The sequence below is a fragment of the Vitis vinifera genome, chromosome 6 (genome assembly GCF_030704535.1).
Source record: "Vitis vinifera cultivar Pinot Noir 40024 chromosome 6, ASM3070453v1".
In the NCBI taxonomy this organism is placed as follows: domain Eukaryota; kingdom Viridiplantae; phylum Streptophyta; class Magnoliopsida; order Vitales; family Vitaceae; genus Vitis; species Vitis vinifera.
Genome location: NC_081810.1, coordinates 21,749,373 through 21,773,151, shown reverse-complemented (window position 1 = coordinate 21,773,151; position 23,779 = coordinate 21,749,373). Strand labels below are relative to the sequence as shown.

Below are 23,779 nucleotides of genomic sequence, written 5' to 3'. Positions count from 1 at the left end.
CGCTTTGGAGCAATGGAGGCGAATCAAAACCAATTTGTTCACTGGAATCATCAAGATGAAAGGATGGAGATGAACTACTTTGGAGCAATGGAGATGAACTTGGGAGCAACGGAGATGAATCAAAACCATGTGCAGGATGAAAGGTCGGAGACGAATTTTAGAGCAATGGAGATGAATCAAAACCATGTGCAAGATGAAAGACTGAAGATGAATTTTAGAGCAATGGAGATGAATCAAAACCATGTGCAAGATGAAAGGTTGGAGACGAATTTTAGAGCGATGGAGATGAATCAAAACCAACTTGTTCAATGGAATCATTGTGGCCAAGATGAAAGAGATGCATGCTTTCGCTCTTTACCGCCGGGTGTTAGGTTTCGTCCCTCTGAGATAGAATTAATTTTATTTTTCTTGAAGAGAAAGATGATGAATCAAAGCTTACCGATGAACAACATTCGAGAAGTTAATCTTTATCAATATAGCCCTCAAAAACTATTTGGTATGTAGTACTCGACTGATTTCTCTTTTATAAAAAGATGATCTTATCTTGATTTTTATACTTATTTTGACACTCAAACTTGTTGACTTATATGCAGAGATGTTCCAACTAGATGTAAATGAGAGGTGGTATTTCTTTACTCCAAGAGATAGGAAGTACCCAAATGGGAATAGACCCAACAGAACTGCAGGTGATGGATTCTGGAAGGCTAGTGCGCGTGATCATACCATCACCATGGATGATAACGAGACGATTGGATACAAGAAATCATTAGCTTATCACGAAGGAAAGCCTAAAAATGGAGTGAAAACAAATTGGTTAATGAAAGAGTATAGACTCTCAAAGACAGAATTGGATATGTGGGTTGTATGTGAGATATACAAAAAATCAGAAAAATCAGAGATTGTTAAGCCACATCATCAACACAACACAACTGTTGATGATGGTGGACAAGGCTTCCTATCTGACTATGGTGATCAAAGGTTGTCATACGGTTATGGGGCGGCGGTACCCCAGTATGTGGAGGACCTGAAGTTGGAGCCTCAAAACCCACTGCAGGAAGTTTTGCATCCGGGTTTCTATGCCTGGAATAATGCCTCAGCATCAACGTAGTTTCACTGGTGAAGGTTTTCCCAGAGAGTTTGTACAGGAGGGGTGCATCCGCGAGCTCCAACAGCATCTAATCATCAAAGCCAGCCGCATATGCCGTGGGTCACTCGCCGCTAATACTCTCACTCTCTAGTATATATCTATTCTAAGTCAGCATTCTTACTTTGGCCTAAAAGTGTAGTAGAAACTATTAGTTGAATATGAAAAGTTGAGTGTCATTTTATATATATTGTCAAATGAGTATGTGAAAGCAAACTTTTTCCAAAATAAGATTACTGCTTCGGTCCTACAAGAAGATACAAAACCCAAAAATAAAGAAAATGTTTTAATGGAGTATGTCCCGTCCAACGCTGTTGTTGCGAGAAATTTCAGAAGGTAACTATGTTGTGCCTTCGAAGGGAATCTGAACTCGTGGAGAGTTGAAGTCCATGGGTTCATGAAGGGTTTTAGTATCTTGGATTTACCTGTTCTTGAAGCTGTTTTCTTCTCGCTTGTGGTCTTTGTCTTAGGCATAGGTAGCTTTTGTTGGCATTGGTTCTATGCCTACTTGCATACCCTTAATTGGGGTTGTACAAATGATCATGAATTTTCTTTCTATTTATTTGGTTTTTTTTATAGTTATTTAGTCTATCGCGCTTGTTTGACATTAATTTTAAAAAATATTTTTAATATTTGTAACATTTGAAAGTAACTCTTTTGATAAAAAATTTTAAGTGCTAAAAAGGTTAAAAATGTATTTGACAGTGATTCTATGAAGCATTTCCTACATCTTTAATAAATTTTCAAGTGTTAAAAAACTAAAAATGCGTTTGGGAGTGATTTTAAAAAACATTTATAATATTTCCAATATTTGAATAATGAAAATTTTCATGTATTAGAAATATTAAAAATGCTTCATAAAATTACTATTAAATGAACTCTAAAAACACTTCGTAAAATTATTGTCAAACACACTTTAAAAGCATTTTCCAAAATTACTATCAAACGAATTTTTAATCCTAATGAAACACTTTATATTTCCACACATCAAATTTTATGACAAAAATAACTATTAATTAAATAACCAAAATAACCTTAATATTAGCATTATCCATAACTATACTTTAAGGCATGCTTAAGTGTATTTGAAGCTATAATATCATACATGCTTAAGTACATTCTAAAATCACTGTTAAACACACTTTAAAAATGTTTTATAAAATTACTATCAAACGAATTTTTAATCATAATGAAACATTGTTTATATTTCCGCACATCAAATTTTTCTATACTTCCAACTAAATTAAGAATTTTTTTTATGACAAAAATAACTACTATCTTTACAACATTTTTTTTTACATCAAAATTTATATAAATCATAGACACTAAAATATATTCACTCGAAGAAATGATTTTGCCTCACGGTTTGTGGGAAAGAAGAAAGTAGGTATGGAAGATAATAAGAATGAAATTTCAAATATGCTTAAAAAAGAATTTAGGTGGATGTGATATTAGTATTAATGTTTTGAAGTGGAATTATAAATAGAATGGGTGAGTAGAGTGGTCATGAGGGTACAACTATAAGTTCTCCAAATGAAAATGCACCTACGAATTTATTAAAAATTTGTAAAATTATCTTGACCCTCTCTCATGAGTCGATACAGAAGTAAATTGATTAAAAAAATTATGATAAGTCATTGATTCATCTAGTATTTAGATATATGATTTATTTACAAATTTATTAGATCGAAAATTTATGATATTTAAAAATTTATAGATCCAATATCACATTCAATAAAGATTTATGATACATGTACGTATTGGGTGTACTCAATGTATTTTCATGTTATTTTTTTTATTAAAAATAATTATAAAAATATTATAAATTTCTTTTATCATTATTAAAATATCGGTTTCCAAATTAAAAAAAAAAAACTTTTTGGATGAAAATAATATTTTGTTATGGAATTTTTTATATTTAAAAACAATTTTTTTGTCATTGTTTAAAAGTAATATTTTATTAGAAAATTTTTCATGTCTAGAAATAATTTTGTCATGAAAATTTTTTTATACTTAAAAATAATCTTTTAGTATGATTTTTTAATTTTATTTTTATTTTTTTTACTTAAAATTAATATTTTGTCATGAAATTTTTTCGTACCTAAAAATTTTCTTTTCCAACCAATAGTTATTTGTTCTTGAAAGTAATCGTTTCACCTGCATCAATTTTCCTTCTTTTTTTTTTTTTTTTAAACCATAAACTATCAATTTTTATTTTTTTAGTATTGTCAACCACAAAATGACAAATAAAAGGATTGTAAAAAGAATAATCAAAATTAATAAAGCTGAATTGAATATTATCCAAAAAGGTTCCCACTTGGCTGGAGGTTTGGAACTCAGAGTCTCACATCACGAGCCTCCTGCCCAGAGATGCCACTCGCTCCATCCTCTTCTCCGCATCTTCTTCAATTCCCTGTCTCCTCACCTGCTCACCGCCTCCTCCTCTTCTCTGACCTCACCTGCGCCACATTCTTTCGCTCCTCATGGCCACCGCCATTTCCGATCTCCTTGAAGAAGGCCAATTCCTTCGTGTTTCCGATCTCCGTCCGGAGGGAGAAATGCTTCTCCAAATCAACCGAGGAGGATCTCCTGAGCGATTCGGAAACCCAAACAGGCGGAAACGACGACCGCCCGGCCTCTGTGGCTACCACTGGTGGTTCGCAGAGGATCGCGGCGTCGTCCACTGATTCTCTCTCTCTTGGAATTCGTGAGCCGGTCTATGAGGTCAGGAAGAATGTTTTTGCATTTCTGCTTTTTCGGATTTTTTATGATGGTTTGTTATTGCTGCTTGCTTTAGGTGGTAGAGGTGAAGTCGGATGGGAAGGTGTCGACTAGGAAAATCAACCGAAGACAGTTGTTGAAGTCAAGCGGTGAGTAAAAATATTTTCAATAAAGTTTGTGGTTTTGTTCTCAGTAGCATCACTAGGGTGATGAAATCAGAATTATCTTTTGCATGTCAATCCAATCTGATTGGTACATAAATTCGATGCCAAACAAATGCTTACTCTGTACCTTTATTTTATTTTTATTTTTTATTTATTCATAATGGTCAATTGCCTGATGAATCTTTAGAATTTGCATGACCTGTCACAGCTACATCTGATTTTTCTTTTCTTGTTTTTATCTTAAGGACTTCGTCCTAGAGATATACGGAGCGTGGATCCATCACTGTGGTTGACAAACTCAATGCCTTCTTTGGTGGTATTATGTCATCTTCTTCCGTGTTAGTCTGTTTGTTTCCTTTCTTTGTTTATGTTAGCTGTGCCTTCTGACTGTGCTTATTGATATGAAAATTTTACCTTTAAGAATGGACTTCATAGTGGATGATAATTTTGTGATGAATTGGTCTTTGTAATTGATTATTCTATGCAATTGCTCATAAAGTTTAGAAAGGGTTGTCATTTATTTTGTTTGTATTTTTCTCCAACATACCCATTAGATATCCAATGGAAACTTTCTGATCTACTTGATTAGGGGAGTTAAATTCTAAAAATTCAACTGAACACTGAATAGAATGCCTCTTGATAATATCCTTGATTCATTGTAAAATTGCTCTGAAGATGAAACTGTGGAGTTATTTTTTCCACTCCCAAATATAATAGTATGACCATTTGTGACTTTTGGGAAACAGGTCTGGTGCGATTTCTATTTAATCCTGTTTTCTTATGTAATTGAAACCTAATTTTTATTTTCTTATTTTTTATTTTTTATTTTTTTATAGGCAAAACTTAGTTCTTGAAAAATTTAGTACCGGATTCTGGCAAAAATTAAATAGTATAGGTGCAGAACCTTGTCTCATAGGCTGAAATTTGTGTTATACTTGACATTGTTTCGGTTTTGGTGATTCATGTACTAGGTCCGCGAGCATGCTATACTATTAAATTTGGGATCATTGCGAGCAATAGCAATGCAAGAGAGTGTCTTTATATTTGACTATAATCGGTAATCACTGTCTCTTAGACCAGAAAATGTTTTTATCATGTGACCTGTATTGTTTTATTTATTTTTTTATTTAGTACCAAATAATCAGATTAAACTATAAAATTAGTTAACTTTGCTACAATTATTGATCATTTTCAGTAAAGGAGGGAAAGCTTTCATGGATTCGTTGTTGCCTCGCTTGAACCCTAAAAACATGAACGGTGGACCATCAATGCCATTTGAGCTTGAGGTTAGTTTAGTATCATACATCCTAGAATATGTTGGTCTTTTTTTGTATGTCTATTTCTATTTACTTATGGCCTGTACTTATTGTATACATAGTTGTTAAGTCGTAAAATGCATCATGGATCCTTTCCTTATAATATCATTTATCTCAAGTGTTCCTATGCAATAAAAAATAAATAGAGAAAAAATATGCATATATTAAAAAGTGCACGTGTATTGGAAGAGTGAAGTATAAAGCAATATATAGCCAATCAATGAAAGGTAATAAGATTAAAAGAGTTAAGACATAGATATTCATCAATATCATATATATCAAAGCATTTAATACTTAGGTTGTGATAATTTAGGTTAAAAAAATATGACGCTTATTGTATAAATTCATCACAAAATCAACAAAATAAATCTTTTGAATTAAATTTTAACTATAATCTTTAGTTCCAATCTCAATAAGTCATATACATTTGTATATATTGTTGATATTTGTTGTTGGGACCTTTTCGATAGTAGAACATCCTTTGAGGTGGGAAATGGGAAATGGGTGAAGTTTTGGTAGGATGGCTAGTGTGGGGAGGAACCCTTATGTCTATCTTTTCCCTCTCTATATGCCTTAACTTTGTCAAAAGAGGCTTGGGTAATCGATGTTTGGCAAGAACAAGGGAGGGGGACACTAGAATCCTTGTTTTGCTAAACACTTGAATGATTGGTAGTTAAACAATTTAGAAGCATTTTTCTCAAGGTTGCAAGGAAAATCTATGAAGAGGGAAGAGAAGGATAGGGTGGTGTGGATGGACTTGTGGTATAGTGTCTTTTCGAGTCGGGGTGCTCAATTCCTTTCTCAGAGGGCACTATTTGGAATTCATGGGTTTTTTCTAAAGTGAGTTTTTTGCTTCGAAAGCTAATTGGAGAAGATATTGACCCTAGATTAGTTTCAAAATGAGAGGATGGTCATTAGCAAACAAATTTTACGTATGTAAAAGTGAATTGGAATAATTGATCACATCCCCCTTCATTGTCCCAAATCTAGGGTTTTATGGTAGTTATTTTTCTCCTTATTTGATGTCGTTTGGGTGCTTGCTTTTTCAGTTGGAGAGACTCTCTTAAGTTGGCGTGACTCCTATATGAGAAGAAAATGTGTGAAGATTTGGAGAGCCAACTTTTTGTTTATTTTTTGAATTGATGAGCATTCTAAAATGTAGAGCAGTAGTTCAATCATTGAAGAGCTACTTTGTTAGAAGTTGTCATCATGGGTTAAGATTTACATAGTAGAAGGATCGATGCCTTTAATCAATTTTATAGATGTGGTGGGATCTATATGAGGGAGAAGGTAGGTTTTTTTTTTCTCCCTTTTGTTTTCCCTCTTTCAAGCTATGTCTTTTGTTATCCTTTGCATATAACTTATATACATGGGTGTATAGCTTTTTTAAACTTTTAATATATTCTCTTTGCTTATCAAAAAATAGACTAAAATAAGTTCTTGTGCTAGTGGAAGCGCTAATATCACATGTTATGCCCAGTGGAAGTTTTAATGTCATTTGTTGGTAAATAAACATAAAAAATCATTCACACACAAAGATACATTAAGCTTTAATTGGCTTGACCAGCCATGCATACACCTACAAATGAGAAAGAATTATTCTACTATATTGTAAAGGATGTTATAAAGATCAGAAAAAACACACAAATATTCAGCCTTGAAATTTCCCAAGTTTTTGAACTCCTTATATTTACACCCTAAACTGTAACCCCTTACTCTATCATGTATCTCTCACTCTTCCTCATACACCTGTATACCATGTATGATCTTTATATGTCTTTTTCCTCTCATTTACTGCATTATGGCTATCGAAAGAGTTAGAGAACGAGCCCCTCTTCCCCTCATCATCCCCCCTTATAACCAGCCCCTGCACAGAGCTAGCTTTAGACTTCTCTCTCCTTTGGTCTGAGCACACACCAAGGCTTCTAAGCTTGTCAGCCAAGATCTTCCACACCCTCCAACTTTGAGAGCACTGCAGGTCTCTGCTCCTTCCACCAGCAGAGCCAAGCCCTTGCCACTGAATCTAACCCAAGAGGAGAAGTTTGGACCCCTCTCACAAAGCCTCCCAGTCACCTTCCCTTTGACCTCCTTGACTGAAATCTCAAAGGTCTTTGAATCCAGTCCAAACCAACACTTACCTCCGGGAGAAACCACCGACATGTTGAAATGGAAACCTTTTGTCCTATACAAAAAACTCAAGATCCGCTTTATTATTCTGGATACCTTTCAACTCATGAACCATTGCTTACAGAAATTAGTGTAATGAATGAGCTCCATTTCAACCATCATGCGCCAACAACACAGCACAAGGCATTTTGTTAAGTAAGGGGTGGGCTCTTTTGTCTTTATGCTGCCTTGTTTTTTTGGGCGTTTAGTGTATACTTCGTGTGTACTGTTTTCTCCGTTTCTAGGAGTTTCTAATACATGCTCTTATTTAACTATCAAAAAAAATAAGGATATATTTTTACAAGGAAATAAAAATATATAAATTATTATACACAATAATCTTTTACCAAAAAAAACTATATACAAAATGGGAATTTAAGACATCCAACAATATCTATATGTTTATGTGCACTTTCATAGTTTGAACCATCTAACCTTATCATCTCCTCCCTAAAAAGAGGAAAATTTGGAAAAGAAAAAAAAACTAATATATTTAACAAAGTTTCATTGACCATTATATTCAAGGCAACCATCCAAATCATTAATATAACAACTTCCCAATATTCATCATAAAATTTCAAACTTTCATGTTTGTATTTGACAAGTGTTGAATGTTTCCATGTTGTGTTATTTTACCCTTCCCTTTCCCTTTTATCATCAATCTTTTAACCTTAAAGTGCAACTTAATCAATTAATGCAACAATTGAAAAAAATCGAACTTGATTTTTCTCAAAAACTATTCAAAAGAGTCATAAGTTTATGTATCGTGTATCATATATGTGTAATAACATATAGTTAAAGATAAGATATGATATGTAATAGTGATACATATTTTTTTTACGTAAAAAATGTATTCTATCATTATACCATAATGGATACCTAAGTTTTTAAAAACTACGGTTATTTATGGCATTGGATGTGTACCCTAAAGTAGACTTTGATAACAATCATTTCAGATCTGAACACAAGCTAATTAGCTTGTATAGTATTTATAAATAATTGATGTCTAAAAGTATCTACTTAGTAAGTTATACACAAAATTATTGCTTTAGACTGGCATCTGTCTTTGAGCCTCTCAAATGTTTCCATATGTCAGACTTAACCATAGCGGAATGTAATTTATAGTTTATACCTGTTGGTAGTTTTCCAGAAAGGTGCATGTAAAGAACAGTGTTATTGACAACAGGAATAGTTTCCACCTTTCTCCCTAATCAGCATTGGGTTTCAAATAAAATGGAAATTTCCTATTTTTAGTTGCTGATATGTTGAAAAGAATAAGAGCTTTACCATGTTCTTTGAAGAGGAAGGATAAAAATGAGGAGAATCTAGAAAAAGGAGCATGTAAAACAAAGTGAACTGTTGATTCTTTTACTATCTAGTGTAATTACCTTTTTTCTTTGTGAAAAAAATAAAGGAAAGAAGGCAGTTGTGTTCCTTTAAATGGAAATCAGTAAGAATTCAACCAATCATGCAATTCGGTAAAACCTCAATGAATCACTGTCTCATATGGACTCCACATGTCCCTATGAGCAACAACCAATCTAGGGCCTGTAAGGAAATTCAGAGCATAGATTCTTGATCACAGGTTTGCACATCTTCGATCATAAAATGAGAGAACTGGCTGACTACACATTCCCCTAAATTTTGTCATCAATACTACCTGATAACACTCTAGTATGCTGTTGGCAAATATAGATAAAGTTTAATGGGAAATCATGTATCCAAATTCTAGAGAACCTAGCAGAGAACCTCTCAGCAATTTATATCAGCCAATAGATTAGACTCTTTAAAAAATGTGATCACACCACAATCATCTAAGGTGTAAACAATCATATCTTTTTAAACTAGTAGCTTGGGCATTAATCACAACTTCAGAGTCACCTTCAAATTCAATGCTTCTAGTGTCTTAATTTACTGAAAACAGTGGTTCATCCTATAGAAATGTGCATTCAATGATCAGATAGAAGTATTACGGAGCAATTTGGTGGTAACTTTATCACTCCATTACTATCCTTCAAAACCCAACCAGCAGAAGTACCTGCCATCAAAATTAAGCTTCCAACCAAAACTAAGGGGTCCATTGTATCAATTGTCACTCCAAACATAGACATTATTAGAAAAATGCAGCTGTTGCAAAAGAGGTAAATATTATGATAACCATCCTGACATTTAAAGAATGAATTATTATCATTATTAATAATAAAATAAGGATTCGAACAGTGGTAGAGCCAGGAAATTAATTTTAGGGGGGCAAAATTTAGGACAGGGAAAAAAAATGGTTTTCAGTCAATTAAGGACATTGGGCTTTCATCTATATACATCTTTGTCCAAGACAACAAATTACAAAGAAAATTGCTTCAGTCAATTTTTCTCTCATTCTGATAATTTCTTTTCTGGCCTCAACTTCAAGGCCATACCATGTACTGATTGTGTAATAGTTTATCCTCAGTGCTTTTGGTAAGGAGCCAATTCCAACCATCATGCATTAAAAAAATTTAAACTTATATTTGTTGCAAAGAAGAGATGATGCGTTAATGTTGCTCGTTAGTGTACTTTTATGGGTGTATTGATCTCAAGGTTCAACCCATGGCAATCAACTATGTATTCATCCTATCATTTGTATTTTACAATGTTTCAACCATATGGTCTTCGGGAGTTTAAAATTATTTTTAGTTCATCTTAAGCCTTTACTATTTAATATTTCTACCATATAGTTATCTGGAATTTATGAAAAGGTTTGCAATGTGGTACTTTCAGGTCGTTGAAGCAGCCTTGCTTTCAAGGATACAGCGTTTGGAGCAGAAACTGATGGATCTAGAACCTCGTGTGAGTATGGGAGCTAGTGAGTATAGTTTTTTTTTCCCCTTTTTTTTTTTCTTTTTTCTTGTATTTTTATCTCTTCTTCGGCACCATTTATTTCAAGAATAAGTTACTGGACTAAAACTGCCTCCCATCAATTAAGGGAATGTGGTTGGCCTAGCACCTGGACATTCTATGATTTGTTGCTGCTGCTGCAGGCACCCATCTTCTCATGACAGTCTTCTAGAATATCCTTTTACAAGGAGTACAGCCAATCATAATCCATTCTTACACTAGTTGCATTCTTATACTAGGTGAAATAAGCAGTTAAATTAAAAGCATTTGGAAAAGAGCTACAACAAACCACCACCTGGTACAAAACCAATGCCCTAAAGACCTAGAAAAACAGAATGCCCCCAGATGACCTTCTTGTAGGCAAACAAAGTTCACTTTCTGCAATCTTATCAAATCCTTGATACTGTACCTCTTGTTGCTAACATTGGCCCCTCTGACATTCCAATACTTGTTGCATACTTGTATAAACATCAATTTATAGGAAGACTATTTGATAATGCATGCTTTGTAGACCGTCCTGCTAGTGTAGATACAACTCAAGCCAATCTCAATCCTTTCCTCTTTGTACACGTGAATTTACTTATCTTCCAGTAAAACAACTGACAATTAATCAGATAGATGATTTTGGAAAATAAACAAATGGACATGATTTAGTTTGTAATGTTGGCTGATTGGCTTTGTTTGGGGCTAATTATGGATATAAAACATGCATCCAAGGTTCACATAATTCCAAGATATATTTCCATTTAACTTTCACTTGAAAAGGCGGTCTTACAGTTGATTGGATGATAACAGATTGCATGCCCCCAAAAAATTATTGCATCCTTATAGTTCTGTTTCTCTAGGATAACAATTTTGTTTTTTGTAAGAGAACCTCAGGCTTCTCACAACCTCAAGTTTAAACGCTTGACATCATTTAACAAGGATGCATCTGATAGGACAGAAAGCCAGATTTATTATTTTGAGGATAACTTGGAAAATAATTTTTTGACATGATCCTTGTTTTTTTATTGCATCCTTATAGTTCTGTTTCTCTAGGATAACAATTTTGTTTTTGGTAAGAAAATTTCAGGCTTCTCACAACCTCAAGTTTAAACGCTTGACATCATTTAACAAGGAGCAATGGATAGGATACAGAGCCAGATTTATTATTTTGAGGATAACTGGGAAGATAATTTTTTGACATGATCTTTTTTTTTAATTGTTCATCGTTGTCTGTTCTTTGTTTTGTTCTGTTTCTTCCATTTGGATTTTTTGTTTGAGAGTCATACACATAAACATCAATCATCCACACCCCTCTTCTGAGTTTTACAAACCACTTATGGTCCTTTCTGCATAGGGATGGCAACGGGGCGGGTTCGGGGCGGGGCGCCCCCCTCCCAACCCCGCCCCGTTTATTTAAATCAATTCCCATCCCCGTCCCATTTAAAAAATTAAACGGGGCGGGGCGGGGCGGGGCGGGGCGGGGCGGGCGGGTATGCTACATTCCCATACCCGCCCCGTTTAGCTTTTTATTTAATTTTAATTTTAATTTTTTTAAAAAATTACTTTTAAAATTTTTTAATTATATTAAAATAAATATATTTTATAAATAATTAAATAGTTATATTTTTTATAACTTATTTTATTAAAAATAATTTATTATTATCTATATATTAAAAATAATAAAATAAAATTTAAATTAAATTAATTTTAAATTTTAAATTAAATTTAATTTTAATTTTAATTTTATATATAATCGGGGCGGGGCGGGGCGGGGTGGGGCAATACCCGAACCCGCCCCGAACCCGCCCCGGGTTTCAAAAAAAATCCCAAACCCGTCCCATACCCGTTTAGAAAAATAATATCCCACCCCATTAGGGGCGGGGCGGGGCGGGTACCCGAAATGACCCGCCCCATTGCCATCCCTATTTCTGCATGACTGCCTTACGGATGAGAAGTTGCCACTTTTGGTTTCTTGTTAAAAACTAATTTATTTTTCATGTTCTTTTCTTAAATTCATTACTATTTGTGCTTTCAGGTCCAAGCTCTGCTTGAGGTTTTACCAAACCGATTAACTGCTGACATATTGGAGCAACTTCGCCTTAGCAAGCAAACTTTGGTATAGTTTAACTACGGTTCATTGTAATCCACCAAGTTATGCTTTAATGGCAATGAGAAACATCTGAGCTTTCTTACCTATCAAAAAAAAAAGAGAAACATCTGAGCTTTAATTATTTTTATTGGAAGGTTGCTTATCAAAAAAAAAAAAAGAAAAAAAAAAGGAGAAACATCTGAGCTTTAATTATTTTTATTGGAAGGTTGAATTAGGTTCAAGGGCTGGAGCTCTCAAACAAATGTTGCTTGATCTTCTAGAGGACCCCCATGAAATACGCCGTATGTGTATCATGGGAAAAAACTGCACACTTGTGAAAGGGAATGAAAACATGGAATGCTCTGTTCCTCTAGAAAAACAGATTGCTGAAGGTATGTTAAAAAGTTTTCTTTGTCTGTGATAGAAATGTTTTACATTAAGGGAACTTGTAAATTTCCATGCAATATTGTACTAATATGTTTCTATTTTATTTGATTTTTCTATTTGTAGAAGAGGAGGAAGAAATTGAAATGCTTTTGGAAAACTATCTTCAAAGGTTATTTCACAATCCCAATTCAAGTGCATATGAAGCATTTTTTGTATAGCACTGAATCTTGAGTTCAAAATTCTTCTACTTAATGTGAACCTTAGATATGAAATAATGACACTTTAAAAAAATTTATCGCTGTGATACTCAATGTTAGAGAATCCATATTTACACTAGTCATTCAGGCCATGTTTTAGTACAAGCAGTAAAACATGGGCCAAAATTAGAAATCCTAATTCTATGTTTAGTTAAAAATTGTATAGGATAAATAGTGTGATAACTTATTTTGAGCTCTTTTATACCCCTTTTCATCAAATGTAATAATTCCATTCAAGAAAGGATATTTTATCTTTTTTGATAAGTAAAGCAATTGTATTAAAAGCACCAAAAAAAAACGTCTAAGGTATACACGGTGTATACAAGGCAAAAAGGGGGGAAGGACAAAAAAAAAACACCCTCACTTCACTTGCTGCCCAACCAATCTATGAAATTAAAAAGAGACAAAGAACTAGACCCTAAATGTACCCTAACCTACTCTAAAAACTTGTACATAAAAGAACATAAAATAGCATGGTTTGTTAGTGCTGAATCTTTAAAGGCTCTTTGGTTTCTCTCCTTTCATAAAGTCCAAAATAAGCACAGAGAAGTTGCTCTTCAGGCCTTTTTTCTTTTCTTCCCAACAAAGGCACCCACCAACTAAAGAGGGCATCCTTGATTGAGAGAGGCATTACCCATTGTACACCAAACATAGCAAAAACAAGGTGCCACAACATGATTGCCTTAGGATAGTGAAGGAGAATATGCTTTGCTGACTCCTCTTTACCTTTACACAAATAACATTTGCTTGGTAGACTCCACCCCCTCCTTTTTCGCTGATCCAGAGTTGGAATTTTGTCCCAAACTGCTTCCCAAGCAAAGAAGCTAACTCTCATTAGCACCTAGGGATTCCATACCATGCTTCTGGGGAATCCTTGCGAGGAGCAACCTGCTAAGGAGAAGTAGAAAGATTTGACTGAAAAGGTGCCTCCCTTTGACAGCCGCCAAACCATAACATCCTATACTCCTTCTCTTATCACTTGCCCTTGCGATTTTCTAAGCAACCCTTCCACGTTTCCCAATTCCCAATCAATTTGTCTTGTGAATACTGGATTCCAACAGCCCACTTCCCCAACCTATTCCCACATTTGGCCCACCAAACTTCTTTATCTCTGGCCATTGCAAATAACTCTGGAAAAGGCACAACTAAGGGTTCCTTCCCACACCACCTATCTTTCCAAAACCTTACCCTCTTGCCATTCCCCACCATAAAGCCAACCCTTTTATAAAACACCTTCCACCCACTCCGAATCGCCTTCTAAAGGCCCACCCCATAGCCTTCCATCAAACATCTAGAACACCAACCCGCTTCTTCCTCTCCATACTTCCTTACAACCACCTGTTTCCAAAAGGACTCATTCTCATAAGCAAATCTTCAACACCACTTCCCAAGAAGGGTCTTATTTAGCAAAGAAAGCTTTCTAACATCCAAACCCCCTTCCTTTTTATCGAAACCAACAATTGCCCACATACAAGATGGGGCTTTCTTTAGAGTTCTTCTCCCCCCCCCCCCAAAGGAAATCCCTTTAAATATTTTCTAATCTAAGACTTGCCTTACAAGGAATCACAAATAAAAATAGATAATAAATTGGCAAGTTAGATAAGGTATTCTTTAATAAATTCAATCTCCCTCTTTTTGACAAGTATTGTCTCTTCCATAGAGCAAGTCTTTTCTGAAATCTTTCCTCCATTACATCCCAAGCTTGAACGGATTTAAAAGAAGCATCCAAGGGGAGACCCAAATAAGTAGAGGGGAGAGAGCCCACTTTGCAACCCACCACCATAGCCAAATCCTCTTTATTAGAAACCTTCCCCACTAGGATTAACTCACTTTTATCCAAATTAATTTTTAAGCCATAAATCACTTTGAACCACATGAACACCCAACTTAAACCTCTAAATGCTCCTTGTTTGAGTCATTGAAGATCAGAGTACCATTTGCAAAAAGTAGATGGGACACCACCTTACCCTCACCTCCTCTTCCACTAGCCAAGAAACCCTGAATGAATCCCCTTTCCATAGCCTTCTTCAAAATACTAGAAAGCACCTCCATTGCCAAAATGAAAAGAAAATGGGGAAGGGGATCTCCCTGCCTCAGGCCTTTGGAACTTACAAAGAAACCAGTAGGAGTTCCATTAATCAGAACCGAAAAATGAGCAGAAGAAAAGCACCACCTCATCCACCTAACCTACTTAGCCCCAAAACTCATTTTCTCCATGATTGCTAATAAGAAATACTAGTTCACATTGTCATAGGCCTTCTCAATGTCCATTTTGCAAATGAATCCCCTTTCTGAGCTTTTTACCCTTGAGTCTAAGGCCTCATTTGCTATGAGGACTGCATCCGAGATTTGTCTACCCTCCACAAAAGCATGTTGGGAATTTGAAACTACTCTCCCAACCACTCTTCTTAACCTGTTAGCTAAAACTTTAGCAAGAAGCTTATAAAGGCTCCCTACTAAACTTATAGGGCAAAAATCCTTCAAATTCTCTGCACCCCCTTTCTTGGAAATGAGCACAATAAAAGTGGCATTAAGGCTTCTCTCAAAAAACCTGTCTCAAAAAAATCAGCAAAGAAACCTATCACCTCAACCTTCACAATGTCCCAACAAAATTGCCAAAAGGCTAAGGAGAACCCATTAGGACCCCTAGCCGTCCTTATCCCTGCACAAACTGGATAGCGCTGCAAGGACCTCTTCCTCCGAAAAAGGATTCTCCGTGGCCCTCGAATCTTCATTGTCCAGCACTAGGAAAGGCAACCCGTTAATGCTTGGTCTCCAATCATCCGTTTCTAACAAAACTCTTTGGAAAGTGTTAACCACCTCCTCCTTTATCTCATCTTCCCTTGGCAACCTTCTTCCATTTACTTTGATAGCAACCAAAAAATTCCTTCTTCTCCGGGCATTAGCCATCTTGTGAAAAAACCAAGAGTTTTTATTCCCTTCTTTCAGCCATAGTTGTCTCGATTTTTGCCTCCACAAAGTCTCTTCCATGCTTGTCGACTTGTTGAAATCCTCCATAGCCCTTCTTCTAGCCTTGGACTCTTTAGGGGAAAGACTTAAATCTCTGTCTCTAGCATTGTAGTAACCAATCTGGGAAAGGGCAGATTCTTCATTGGAGGAAACATTCCCAATCAGCCCTCTGTTCCACTTTTTGAGATCCTGCTTCAACACCTTTAGCTTGCAAGCTAAGATGTGGCTAAACAAGCCACTGAAAGTATAACCGGTCAACCATCTCCTAACCAGATCTTTGAACCCTTCCACTCTCAGCCACATGTTCTCAAAACGGAAAGGAGTTTTGCCACCTCTGATCTCACCCCCATCTAGAAGAATAGATGGTTAGAAGTGGGTTTGGGTAGCAACTTTTGAGAAAGACCATTAAAATGGCTCTCCCACTCTTCTGAGACCAAGAAATGATCTATCCTAGAAGAGGATCTATTATTCATGCCCCCACACCAAGTAAAGCAGCCCCTTGTGAGAGGTAAATCCCTTAGTTGAAACTATTAGAGAAATGATATATATTAATTTGTTCCATAAAAAATAAAAAAATCCTTATATGTAATACAATTTTAAGATAATATTACAATATATTATAATTTGATATACATGTTAATTAAAATATAACATAATTGTGATCTCATAAATTATTAATATTATTTATAAACTAATAAAATGTCATGCATTAGAAAATAGGTTGGCTAGTGATTTCCAAATGATACTCACTATGAAAGTAACTTTGTGGTTTGTCTAAATACCAAATGGTGGTTCACCACACATCAAGCATATGTTCTCATTTATTATTTTATTATATGCATATATGTGCAATTTACATGGTTTAAAACTGTTAGCATTTTCTTCAGTGTGGATGTATTTATTTATTTAAATCAGCCGTAAACAGAAACATATGAATGAAAGAAATGAGGAACATAAGAGAAGGATAGGAGATCCCCCAAGAAAACAAAAACAAGGAACATATGGATTGCACCTGTAAAGAATTCATAAAAAAACATCAGCATGGGTGATCCTAAAATCCTGTAAAAAATTGGCCCCTTGTTCTGACCTGTTGCCTTCTTATTAGCTCCCGTCCACTATAGAACTACCTGCCTGGAGGTTGCTCATAGGTCAAGCACCTTGGCATAAGGTATGTGCCAAGTCCCAGAGCAACAAACTAAGGCTCTCTAGTCTCTATAAGAGCCAACAACTCCACTATGATATGTCTCACCTTCAAAGGTAGGCTTTCCACATGATCTCTGTAGACAGTGGAACTGATCTGAGCTGCCAGGGACCCAGAGCAGCCATTAGAGACGAATTTAACTTTATCCTTAGGAGGAGGCAGCCACATGCTCCCAGCTCTGCAATTGGACCTAGTGGAAGAGGAAATGGGTGGATAATTAAATAAAAAAATCATGTGTAAAGGAATTAATCAAATGAAATTCCAGCCCAATTTTCCCCATTGAAATGATGGCTTTCCGCTTTTGTTATTATTTAAAAAAAAAATGAGGAGAAAGTGACTGGAATTATGCCTTATTATTTATTTAGTTAATAAGAAGCAACAATTTCATCGCAATGAAATATTAAGTACAAAGAAGGATGAGAAATCTTTCCAAGAAGTACACAATCCTATATATAAAGTCTGATAAACAAAATGTGGATAAGTATATGCTAGTTCAAAAAGACAAATCTAGCTACAATTTACAAAGATACAATATCTCCTACATAGGAAACCGTATGTCTAGCTTCATGTTTTGCTAATGCATCTGCCACACAATCACCTAAGCTTGGAAGAGAAGATGCTACTGTGGATTGGTATAATTTAGCAAAATCCAACCATGTGAAGGCATTTTAATGTGGTGATTTTTTTTTTTTTTGATAGGTAAAAGCAATTGTATTAAAAGCGTCTAAAACGTGCCTAAAGTATACATGATGTATACAAGGCCAAAAAAGGGGAGGGATTCACAAAAACAACACCTTCACCTCGCTTACAACCCCACCAATTAATAAAGTCAAATAAAGACAAAGTGCTAGACCCCAAATGTACCCTAACCCACTCCAAAAACATATACATGAAGGAGCGTAAAATAGCATGGTCTATCAAGTCTGAATCTTCAAAGGCTCTTCGATTTCTCTCCTTCCAAAGGGGTCCAAAATAATCATTTTGGTGTGGTGAATTTGATGATTGTACTCAAAGGGCTGACTCCTCCCAGGGCATCCTGATAAAGAAAAGAGAGAAATATGCTGGTTGAGATGCCATTCTTCATGCTCTTGAACTTGAGATGCAACAGCTGGTGAAGAAATAAGGGAAATTAGAGGCTGTGTCATACCTGCAAAAGCTTTTGCAAAATCTGAAGTGCAAGGGGAAGATGGAGGGATGAGCTGTGAGGAGCCAGGTGAGTCTGCAGTTACTGGTGCTTTGTCTCACCTGCATCCTCATGACCCTGTTTCTACTACTGTGGGGGTTTCCAAATGGCAACTGAAAAGGGAAAAGGAACATGCACAATCTCACTAAAAGTAATTGATGGAAAAGGTTCAAATGGAGCCATTCATAAACCATATCTGGAGGAAAATGGAAGTACAATTAACCTAAGGACTTTGGGGCAGAGTATGATGTTCCATCATAGCAGCAAAGATTTTGACAATGGTTGTCATGCGGCTGATTTAATTGAAAAGGACTTTGGAACCCCAGTGGATGGATTGGACAGCAGAGGATGCTTATTAACATCAAAAACTGCACCCAGAACTTGAAATATGATTAATTGAGAGGACTTAGCTTGGGAAGATCAGCCTGCTTTGTAAGGAAACTGGGAGGACACAGGCAAGTGCTTTGATCCCATATTTGTTGGCCATCATAACCCTGCTGGTAGGATGAAAAACAATGGTGGATGTGGATTTTGGGGGTTCAAACAAATTATCAAGAGGAGCATGTCCCTATTATTTCCTTAATGAGTCAGTTAAATGGAAAGGTAATAGTAGGGGCATCCAATCCAAATGGAAGCATTGGAAGATGGTTCATCTCAATGCATCTTTCTTCAAATGATGACTTGGGCAATGATGCATTTGATAACAACAAAAAAATAGAGCACTTCCACCAGGTTGGAGAACTGCTAGAAGGACAACCAATTTCCATGTAGCCCACCCCCATCCATCATCAGCACTGGATGGTGACAAAGCTTTGATAGATCTCCCTTTTGGGGATCAAGGAAGAAAGGCATCATATAAGTAATCAAGTGCAGGTGTTCTGCTCAAAAAGCAAGCATGATGAGGAAAAGCCTCCCTTACATTGCCTGGCCTCTAACAGACCAGAAGTTCCCTAGAAGGATGCCAAAGATGGTAAGCTTATCTTCTAGCCAAAAAAAAAGGGACTATCTTCGATTGCCATTTAACAAGTGAAAACATGAGTCTTGTGGGCCCACTGTAAGAGCTTGCATTCCTGTCCAACTAGTATTTAGTAGGTTAAATGAGTCAGTCTGTAGACTGACATCAAGAGCAGCTAGTAATGTGGTTTCAGTGAATGGTGATCTGGAGAAAAATCTAAAAAAAAAGAATCAATTGTTGTTCCATTTTCCCCAACTAAAAAAATCTTTCAAAGCATCCATTGTTGCTATTTTTTTCCCCAACTAAAGAATGCCCACCCCAGCCCTTATTACTGCGCCAGCATCATGAGGGTGAAAATTTCTGTCTGCCTTGAATAATCTGATGAAAAACAGGTAACAAGAGAAAACATATATGCAGTGAACTTGGGTTAAGATGAAGCTCTTTAGGATCCACCAAGTCACTGACCCAGCAACACTGTAGTTAGTGGGTTTCTAAGGAAAGCAGAGCAGATGAAAATAGTAAGTTGTTTATTAGCCAGAAAAATAGAAAAATAGGTAACTTGAAATTCACATCAATGAATGCATGTTGTTCCGTTTTCATTTTCATATAGGCATGTGGCCTTATGCCTGAAGGCTGAAGCACCTAAATTATAGTGCCTTGAATATTTAGAGAGGTGCTTCACACACTTTTCTAGTGCATTTCCAATTATAAAGTTCAAATTTTTTTTTTATCTGGAATACATTTTCTTTCAGGATCCTTGGAGCATGTAGCAGGTGCCAGTTGTATACTCTTTTTCTTGACTTCTTACATTCTCCTGTGTTATATTGTTTTTGGTTGTTTGCTTGAATGGATCTTATTAGTTTTGTTGCTAGTATATTACTTGAAGTTGTTCAAATTAGGTGGAAAACTTGGACCTGCAAGTCTGTGTAACAATCTTACTCGAGCTCCACTAGCTTCCTCAGGCAAAGCTACCTAAGAAGTTTCATTTTTAATTAATTTTTTGGGATAAAATTCATGTTTAGTTAGTTTTTTAACCTGGAACCTCCCACAAACCCTTCCCAACCCTTTATGACTTGAGCCAAGCCTCAAGGGCATGTTTATTACATGTAGTATTTTCAAGTTCAGTTCCACTTAATGGAATAGATATAAGGCATAAAGCTTTTAAGAAATTTCTGTTTAGTTGGGTTTGAACTTGCCTGTTATTTTGACTTGGTGTTGTGAAACAGAAATATTACTAGCTTGCTTATGTTATCCATTTCCAGGGCTAGCTTCAATGTCTTCTTTCCCCTTGCAGATGTGAATCTTGTCATGGTCAGGCTGAAAGGCTTCTTGATTCTGCCAGAGAAATGGAAGATTCAATTGCTGTTAATTTAAGGTTTGGATGATAACTGATGGTGTCAATATATAGTGTACGTTTGTTTTGATGGATTTTCAAATGAATTAATATATTCATGAAATAAACAGGATAGCCCACCAAATAAGTAAACCTCTTTCCCTCACACTCATAAACCTCTTTCCCTCACTCAGCTTAAGTTACAAGATCCTTGGATCCTTGGCTTTTGTTTTTGAGCAAGATGAAATCTTGTAAAAGCAGCCTCCCAAAGTATTCTTATTTAACTAAAAAGGAAAAGAAAAGGAATTGGTCTCCATTTTGAAGTGTTACTAGAGAAGTATTGATCTTATTGTGCCACAAGCTGTCTCAAAATCCACTGACCTAAGGTTTTGTATTTGTGCAAATAGTGTGAATTTGCATTGGGAAAGAAGATATTACCCATGTCTTTTTTCTTTTATGAAAATATTATTAATCAAACAGAAAATAATAATAATAATAATAATAATAAAGAAGAAGAAGAAGAAGATTGAGATGCCTGTCAAGAAGTGAGGGTGGAACTCAACAAAATAAATGACAAACACAGATAACTTGAGTGCATAGAAATGGGTAGACTTGGATAATCTGTGTACTGATTGTGGGGAATCCATACTAATGATTCCAAATTCATGAATTCATGATTCCCAAATATAAAAAGGTTGGAAATTCTTAGGGTTTCATGCCCTCCTTTCTTTCTTTCTTTCTTTCATTCTTTTCTTTTCTTTTTTCTTAAGAAAAAAGAAAAGAAGACAAAGAAGAAACTGTTTTTTTTTAAATACTGGCCCTAAATTTAATTTAATATTTGTAATTGTATCATCATTGTGAAAATATATACACACAAGATACCATTACCCTCCAGACATTCCTGCCTAATAAAACTTTTAACATTAGGTGGACTCCTGCTTCTGCTTCATTTTTTCTCACTACTCTATTGTGGGGAGTCAACTTTGGCTGCAACTTGGGTTGGGCCAGGCTGATCACTGAATTCCATGGCAATGTGCTGGCCTGAGTGTGGCCAACAGGGGTTCACCTAGATAGTGCCAAGCCAGACTAAAGAGTCTGAACTAAACCTAGGCCTGACCTTATTTATGGTAACGGAAAAATCTCGTGCATATAAAATAATTTAGAATATCAGCAGTAATCATGCATTATCAAACAAGACCAAATTTGTATTTCTAGTTCCCATATGAAAATTATGCTTACCTCTGACATATGGGATAAACTGACACTTTGGGTAATCAAGTGTTGTTACCTTAGGCAATGACAATTGTTGGTCCAATAGTGAATTTCAACTCTTTTTCCTTATCAGCTCTCGGAGGCTTGAGGTAAGCAGAGTGGAATTGCTTCTTCAGGTAGGGACATTTTGTATAGCAGTTGGCGCACTGGTTGCAGGTATTTCCTTCACAAGAAATAAATTAGAACTGAATTGCGTATTAGTTATTTCATGTGGGAATATTTGAAGTGTAAACATCCCATAGATACGATACTACTCCATTTTGTTTTCCATTTAATAAGAAGATTGACACTTTTTTTAAGGCATGTGATCATACTAAACATAAATTTGTGAGTTCTAGGTGTCCTAAGGATGACCCTATACATTTTTTTAATTATAAAGATCCTATATGTCATATGCTTTCTCCGACTCAATAAATACGTTTTCAAATTCTCTCCTCCAAAGTCAGTTATTCTGATTCATCATCATGCTCAAGCCCATGTCAAGGTCTTGTTCTTTTCTTGTTACAGGAATATTTGGCATGAACTTGAAGTCCTATCTAGAAGAACATGCGGTATGTTAAGTCTTTAATATTGTTCCTTCCTTACCTGTTCTGCTAACTTCTCAATCTTGTTGCCATGACCATCAGAGAGGTTATATCACTGTTATTAATATATTTTTACCCTCTTGTTTGGATTGATGCAGTTTGCCTTTTGGCTAACAACAGCTGGGATAATTGTTGGTGCTGTTGTGGCATTTTTTCTTATGTACTCGTATCTTAGGGCAAGGAAGATATTATAAATTTCAAAGATTCAAGTGCAGTAAGTTCTAGATACCTGCACTTGTACAAGTATTGCTACCACATGGATTTGAGTTCATGATAAGAAGCTCTAGAGATCCCCAAAGATAAAGCACAAATCCTGAAAGTTGAACAGACCTAATGAAGGCCCCTTTAAGTAGCAAATTCCAACTTATTTAGCAGTTTTTCTGCTCCTCATGGCAGACTTGAGTTGAAGAAATCTGATATACACTTATTCTTATGAATTCTCAGAATCTAATATTATATCCCATTCATTTACAGATAATATCAAACATTCAGCTCCCACTCAACCAGATGACTGACAAGGTACCTGGAAATGTTTTACCAGTATGATTTCGGTTGCTGTTGGTAGCCTACTATTTGTACTAAAAAAACTCCATGCTTTAAGATTGTATTGGAAGCTATCAGCATCCATCAAAACCACCGGGTAGGTGTTCCATTACTGAATGCAGTTTGAATGCTTTTACTGTTGCAGAGACCAAGCAGGCCCTGCAAATTCTCACAATCATGCCTCCCTGCTTGGAGTGTATATCCCTGAAGGGAGGGCAGTGAATAAGCACTCTGAGAGTGACGCAATTATTTTGTAAACAAGTATGATTTTGAATTGTGATGGGGACGGGCATATTCTAGTATGTGTAACGAATTCCACATCATCCAAGTAGAATTGCCTTTTGAGATTGTCCCCGTTTAGTAATATTTGGTAATTTATTCTTCTTTTTTTTTAATTTCCGAAAGTTTTTAGGGCCACGAAAATCCTCCAAGTAAATATTTGGAAGTTTGGGAAAGGAGGTCTTAGCCAAACGGTTATTTTGTTTAGCATTATCATAGAGACCACCTATTTGTTTGTTTAGCAGGCTCTTCACTGAACCATGAATAAACTCCACCAAGGATTGCCAAGCACTGGGTACTGGGCTTTTCACCTTTAAACCCTTTTGTTAAAAAATAAACCAAAACTAGGAGGAGAG

The 23,779-nt window shown here is 35.7% G+C and overlaps 2 protein-coding genes across 2 annotated transcripts; both read left to right on the top strand.

The window, feature by feature from the left end:
* Positions 1-1,407, top strand: LOC109122778 (protein ATAF2-like). The gene is made up of 2 exons (XM_019220504.2): positions 1-496; positions 594-1,407. Exons 1-2 carry the CDS (start codon positions 13-15, stop codon positions 1,106-1,108), a joined length of 999 nt encoding a protein of 332 aa, XP_019076049.2. The 5' UTR covers positions 1-12; the 3' UTR covers positions 1,109-1,407.
* A 2,037-nt stretch (positions 1,408-3,444) lies between these two features.
* Positions 3,445-23,539, top strand: LOC100246455 (magnesium transporter MRS2-11, chloroplastic). The gene is made up of 14 exons (XM_010653441.2): positions 3,445-3,868; positions 3,942-4,014; positions 4,275-4,345; positions 5,001-5,086; positions 5,225-5,315; positions 10,269-10,337; positions 12,406-12,486; positions 12,686-12,851; positions 12,970-13,015; positions 20,707-20,787; positions 22,091-22,173; positions 22,525-22,568; positions 23,076-23,120; positions 23,290-23,539. The coding sequence occupies exons 1-14, from the start codon at positions 3,515-3,517 to the stop codon at positions 23,350-23,352; spliced, it is 1,353 nt and encodes a 450-aa protein (XP_010651743.1). The 5' UTR covers positions 3,445-3,514; the 3' UTR covers positions 23,353-23,539.
* Positions 23,540-23,779: the final 240 nt, after the last annotated feature.